The sequence below is a fragment of the Pectinophora gossypiella genome, chromosome 12 (genome assembly GCF_024362695.1).
Source record: "Pectinophora gossypiella chromosome 12, ilPecGoss1.1, whole genome shotgun sequence".
Lineage (NCBI taxonomy): Eukaryota > Metazoa > Arthropoda > Insecta > Lepidoptera > Gelechiidae > Pectinophora > Pectinophora gossypiella.
Window position 1 is genome coordinate 4,213,778 of NC_065415.1, and position 6,448 is coordinate 4,220,225.

The 6,448-nt window shown below is 43.6% G+C and overlaps 1 protein-coding gene across 1 annotated transcript; it reads left to right on the forward strand.

The window, feature by feature from the left end:
• The first annotated feature begins 207 nt into the window (after positions 1–207).
• LOC126371591 (uncharacterized) lies at positions 208–4,226 on the forward strand. The gene is made up of 3 exons (XM_050016910.1): positions 208–243; positions 762–2,120; positions 3,348–4,226. The coding sequence occupies exons 2-3, from the start codon at positions 765–767 to the stop codon at positions 4,224–4,226; spliced, it is 2,235 nt and encodes a 744-aa protein (XP_049872867.1). The 5' UTR covers positions 208–243; positions 762–764.
• Positions 4,227–6,448: the final 2,222 nt, after the last annotated feature.

A 6,448-nucleotide genomic window follows, 5' to 3' on the forward strand; every position in this document is an offset into this window, starting at 1 on the left:
AGTTATTAGATCATAATTTATTATTTAGGTGTTCGAGCCTTCGGCTTGACCCACTGTGAGATAACCCTTTTGAAACATCAGCGCCATCTAGTAGTTTATCGTGGAAACATACGGGTGTATCCGCTTCCGGCGGCGAGTCAGCGCAGTGGCAGGGAACGTCAGTTTAATTCCTCAGTACGCTTTTGAATCTCGGCGTCGTCGGTAGTGAGTACTACTTCACAGGACGACATCGAAATATCACAGGTAAATAGAAATTATAATGAAATATACACATCTACTTACCGTCTCGTGGGTGTCCCTAGTTTATTAGGGAAATAACCTACAAAGAAAAAAGAAAAAAACAAAAGATTGTTTGTGCATACATAATTACATACATGTCGCCCTCGGCACATGCTACCCATTTATGATCCCAACGTTGTTGTCGGCTCGCAACGAACGACAACCTGATTACGAATTTTAGTCGTATCAGAACGTATGCACTCCATAATGCAACAATCATTGTTGGGACGCATCAGATGGTGCGACCGGTCGCACAATATGACGCGACCGGGTCGCGTTAAGGGATGCGACTGGACGCATTAGAGGGTGCGACTGGTCGCATAATATGGCGCGACCAGGTCGCGTCAAATGATGCGACTGGAGGCACTAGATGGCACGACGGCTCGCATTAAATAAGGCCACTTAGTCGCATCATACATCACACGATGATTCGACAAACCTAAAGTAAACTCTTACAAATGGTGTTTCATTTGTTTTCTCAGGCCATGGATCTAACAACAATGGGTGCTCTCTGTGAGCTAATCCCTCAAGATCGAAAGGATTTTTTTCAACGAACCGTCGATATCCTTGATGATACATACCCGGACGGCTGGCGTTCATGGGGGGTGAAAAATGTATCCTATTCAGACCTCTTCGGAAAATCAATCTCACCGGCTGTTGAAGCAAAATTACGCTTCGCCGTCCCTACCGCAAGGCTAGCTCTGGCATACTCACCGGATGACTGTTCCCTCTCCGAGAAAAAATACCGCATAATCAAAAGGATGATGCTTCAGTGGCCACTAGGACGAGCGCTTCTGTACGCTCCGCACAAAATTATGGAGGAAATTCATCAAGAGTCGTATGATGTCTTCATGCATACAGTAAAAACACTGAAACCCCAGCTTACCTCTGTAAGAGGGAACTCCCCAAGAAAACGGAGCTCGTTGTCACCTCAACCTGGCTGCTCGTCGGCTGCCAAAACACCTCGCCGCGAATCAGATCCCAGTGATCCCCAACTACAGCAGTCATTTTTTGAAAAAATGGTAGACCTTCTCGCAAATCAGACTCAGGCAATCGAAGGCATTGCCGCTCAGATTTCTACCCTATCGTCAAGAAGCGAGCAAAGTATCGCGGATGAATCCGAATCAGATGCCGAAAGCACACTTTCTGATACAAATTTTTCGGCACCGTCGCTTAACGTTATCCCAAAAAGTGCCGTTGACGCCGAAGACACACAGGAAGCACTGCTGACAACACAAATTGCAGAAGCTGAAAAAAAGCTAGCAGCATTAAAAGCAGCTAGCAGTGTCGAAAATTTATTCAATTATGACTTCACACCATCAACAGTTGAAGCAGAACCAAAATTAGCAAAGGCTGACCATCGGCTAGTCGAACAGGGGCGTAGATGCCAACGACTTAATGACGAGGGTTGGAAAAATGTACGCTACGCCGAAGTACAAAAAACGTTCCACGCTACCCCAGTATTTGGAGCACTCAAGGTTAACAACCTCCTGGCTACATCAACGCCTTCGTGGAACTCAACTGCACAATTAGAAAAAACAGATCTCACTTTAGGTGCAATAACACACGGATTGCTCCTACAGAGGAAAGCGTTCCAAGAGATCTGTAAAACATTAGATGCAAAGGCTCAACAGGATATACAGAAGCACCTCCTGGCTCCCGACAGCACTTTTCGGAAAATCTCCGATGGTCTCCTTCAGTACACATGTGGCCGGAGGGCCGAAATAATTCAGCTGCGACGGGAGATTTACAAATCACCGAACAAGATTCTTAACGAGATATTACATGACATCCCGCCTTCAGATACACACCTCTTCGATGACGAAAAACTATCAGAAGTGGTGAAAAATCAGGGGGGGCACACAAGTTCTTCCCCAGGAAGACAACTCCCGGCTTCAAAACCGGAAAGAAACCTTTCACTTCAAAGGGTCAAAGTAAATCTCAAAACGGGAAAGCTTACAATAGGAAGCAGCCACCGATGAAGAATTTTCGGCCAAAACAAGAAACCTCAGGAAACAACAACAAACCTAGAACAGGTCAAAATCAAAACTCAACGAAAAAACCCTAAATCTAAGGTATTTCGCGCAGGGAGGCTCGGAGAAAGGATTAGTCTGTGGGAATCGTTAGGCGCTTCAGAAACGATCCTCAGTGTCGTTAGAGGCTACCGTATACCCTTTATTTGTAAACCGCCACATACGACGTTATCGTCTAAAAATGGGAAAAAATTTCAAAACAGGGCGTCGAACGCTATGACCCAACAAATTTCCAAACTGACCGACATGGGTGCGATTTCCTTAAACATTTTTAAGAGTGGTTACTTATCACCTATATTCTTAAGAGAAAAACCTAACGGTTCTCACAGACTGATCTTTAATCTGAAACGCCTAAATTCCTTTGTCCATCCCCCAAAGTTTCGACTAATAAGCCTTAGGAAGCTCTCCCAAGTAATACAAAAAGGAGACTCCCTGGTAAAAATAGACATTTCAAACGCCTATTACCACATCCCCATACTCAAATCACACAGGCGATACCTATCCTTGGCATTCAATGGTAAAATCTACAACATGAACTGCCTACCCTTTGGCTTGTCAAGCGCTCCATCTATCTTCAGTAAAATTAGTAACTGGGTAGCTTCACTACTCCGTAAAAGGGGAATCAGAGTTATCGTATATCTCGATGACTTTTTACTTATGAATAACGACGCTACATTGTTAGCGAACCAGGCGAACTGGACCGTTCAATTTCTAAAAGATCTGGGTTGGCACATCAACGCAGATAAAACTGATCTACAGCCTAAGACTCGAATAGAATACTTAGGTATAGACTGGGATACCTTATTAAATCAAAAGATTTTGCCACTGTCTAAAATTATTAATATAGAATCATCCATTTTAAACACGCTGCGCAAAGACAAATGGAGCTGGATGGAGGCAAAACAGCTGTTGGGTAAACTAAACTTTGCGACCAATGTAATCCCACTGGGTCTCCTTCATTGCAGACTTATCCAGATCGCAGCAAAATCTCTACCAGACACAGAAAAATACAGGAGTTTTCAATTACCACACCAGGTAAAACAGGAACTGCGCTGGTGGCTTCAAAATTTGACAAAAACGTCGACAATACAAACTGCCCCACCATCAGCCTTCGTAGCCACCGATGCCTCGGACATCGGCTGGGGCGCAATAGTGGACAACAAACATCTGTCAGGTTGCTGGAACAGCTCTCAGGTACATTGGCACTGCAATCGAAAAGAGCTTTGGACACTATTAGAAGTACTGCAAAGAGAGTCGGAACAACTCCGAGGGAAAACCATTTTGTTTCAAACAGACAACCGGACTGCAGCCTCGTATATACGAAAACAAGGTGGTACAAAATCCATGACTCTCCTGAACATCGCAACCAAAATTTTGAACTTAGCCCTACTGCACGAGATCACAATAGTACCAAAGTATCTACCGGGCAGGTACAACGGTCTTGCCGACAGTTTATCCAGACTGAAAACTCAACAGGAGTGGCACCTCGATTCAATGACCCAGCAAGCAATTTTCCAAAGGATGGGGCTTCCGACAATCGACCTGTTTGCGACAAACGCGTCCGCAGTAGTCCCCAGATACGTAAGCGAGGACCAGAAAGACACCATGAGCGAGTTCACGGACGCACTCAGCAGACCGTGGAATTACGACCTGGGTTGGGTTTTTCCCCCCCCGGCTCTAATTCCTCGAGTACTGCAACACCTGAATGCTTCCCTCGGCCACTATATACTAATAGCACCGAAATGGGAGAAAGCATTCTGGAGAGCAGAGGTGAAAAAGCGTGCAGTACGAGCACCTTACCAGATCCGGAATCTCAAAGCTCATCTGATAGATCTTCGAACCAACCTACCACCTCGCAACGTACAGAACATGTGTTTAGAGGCCTGGCGAATACGGGCTGGTCCGACGAAATAATAGGCTGGAACGACAGTGAACGTGAATTCTTACAAACAGCTTGGAGGAAGTCTACGATGAAGACCTATCGCCCAGCATGGAAGAACTGGCTCTTGTGGTGTGCAGACAAAAATGTATCCTCATCAACGCCTAGTCCTAGCGATTTGGCCCGATATTTAATCTTCTTGCACGAGTTTAAAAAATTAGCACCCAAAACTATACTTGTTCACAAGTCCACGGTGGCTACCTTTACAAAACCCAGTCTGACAGCACCATTGAGCGATCATCCGCTAGTGAAGAAGACAATCAAAGCTATTCTGTTACGAAGACCACCGGAAAGAGCGCCTTCAACATGGAACGTAGAAGATCTTTTGCGCTGGATTTCACAAACACGCATAGACGACGCAAATCTGTTCCAGGTATCTCAACGTGTAGCTACCTTACTACTTCTAGCATCGGGGCGACGCATACACGACTTAACACTATTGCATATAGATGCAGACCACTGTCACATCGCAGAAAGTCAAATTATTTTCTGGCCACGTTTTGGCTCAAAAACCGATAACTGTAACTATCGGCAGTCGGGCTGGAGCCTCTCGAAGCATGATGAACTCAATTTCAACCTTTGCCACTGGATACCTATACTCATGAGAGTATCCAATCATCGTCGAAGAGCGGACGCGACTTTAACAAACTTGTTTATTACAACAAGAGGCAGAGTAAAAGCTGCATCGAGATCAGTCATAGCTGGCTGGCTAAGATCAATCTTGAGAGACGCCAAAATCAGGGGTTCCCCAGGTAGCTTCAGATCGGCTGTGGCTACAGATAACTGGACCAACAGAAATTTGGATATGGATGAGGTTCTACGCAAAGGAAATTGGCGTAGTGCGCAGACATTCTTGAATCATTATTTCAAAAATATTGAACCAAGGGAGAACACTGTTTCCACGCCTTTTGCAAGCATGTCACGGTCTTTTACCCCTATATAGGATCGACTGATAAACTTTTCATGTGATTACTAATTAGTACAAATTATCATAAGACTGACTGAGTTTATTTTGAAATAATTTATTGTTTTTACTAAGTACTTTTTGTTACCTAATTTGTTGATTAAACTTATATATGTACTTTACTATTCATGATGCATTTCAATTACTCCTGTCAACTGAATCTAAATCTAATAATCATTTAAGTCACAGTACGCAGAGTCAGCACCGGCAGATATTAAACATCTCACAGTGGGTCAAGCCGAAGGCTCGAACACCTAAATAGAAGCGTTTTTCCCCCGAAGGGTAAAAAACGTATATTTAGGTTTCAGCCGTAAGGCTTGACCCACATATTAATTTACTTGCCGGCTGTTGCCTTCTCGCCTCAATTCAAACTTGTACTGAGGAATTAAACTGACGTTCCCTGCCACTGCGCTGACTCGCCGCCGGAAGCGGATACACCCGTATGTTTCCACGATAAACTACTAGATGGCGCTGATGTTTCAAAAGGGTTATCTCACAGTGGGTCAAGCCTTACGGCTGAAACCTAAATATACGTTTTTTACCCTTCGGGGGAAAAACGCTTCTATATTCATCTTAGGAAAGGAACTCAAGTGTGGCGAAATTCCCTACGAAAATAGTAAACTAATTGTGTACTTTTCCGTTGTAGTAGTTACTTGCACAGGGTGTTAGTGACATCATAACGAACACTGAGGGGAATGAATCAACACATGATTCTGAGTTAATATCAAGTGGAATTTTCCGTTCCTAAATACATCCCTACGTCGGTCTCTGGGTTTTAATATATCTACCTACATGTCATGAAGGATAAACGGACTGACAAAGTAATTTGTACATGGATAATTATTAGTTCGAACTACGAGGGTGAAGGTTTTCTTGTAACCAACAGATGTTTAATTACGCTTGAGCTTCCCATAGACGTGGGTGTCAGCTATTAGGTATTTTAAATCACTCGTGTGCCACCACCCTTATGTCTAGACTCAACGCACAGTCTAAAAATAGTTGTTTTTCTTACTCGATTATTCTAAACATTATAATTTAAGATAAGTTTTCGCACTTTGCCGAAGAGTAGTTTTTTCATAACTCAAGAAATTGTGAGAAATATATCCAATCAAAAACATAAATGTGAAATGACAGCCAAGTTCAATACAATGATATAAATGCTTTGATTGTTGACTTCAACGACAAAAGAAGTGAGATCTAAATGGGTGCCAAGTTCAATGGTCAGTCCTGAAT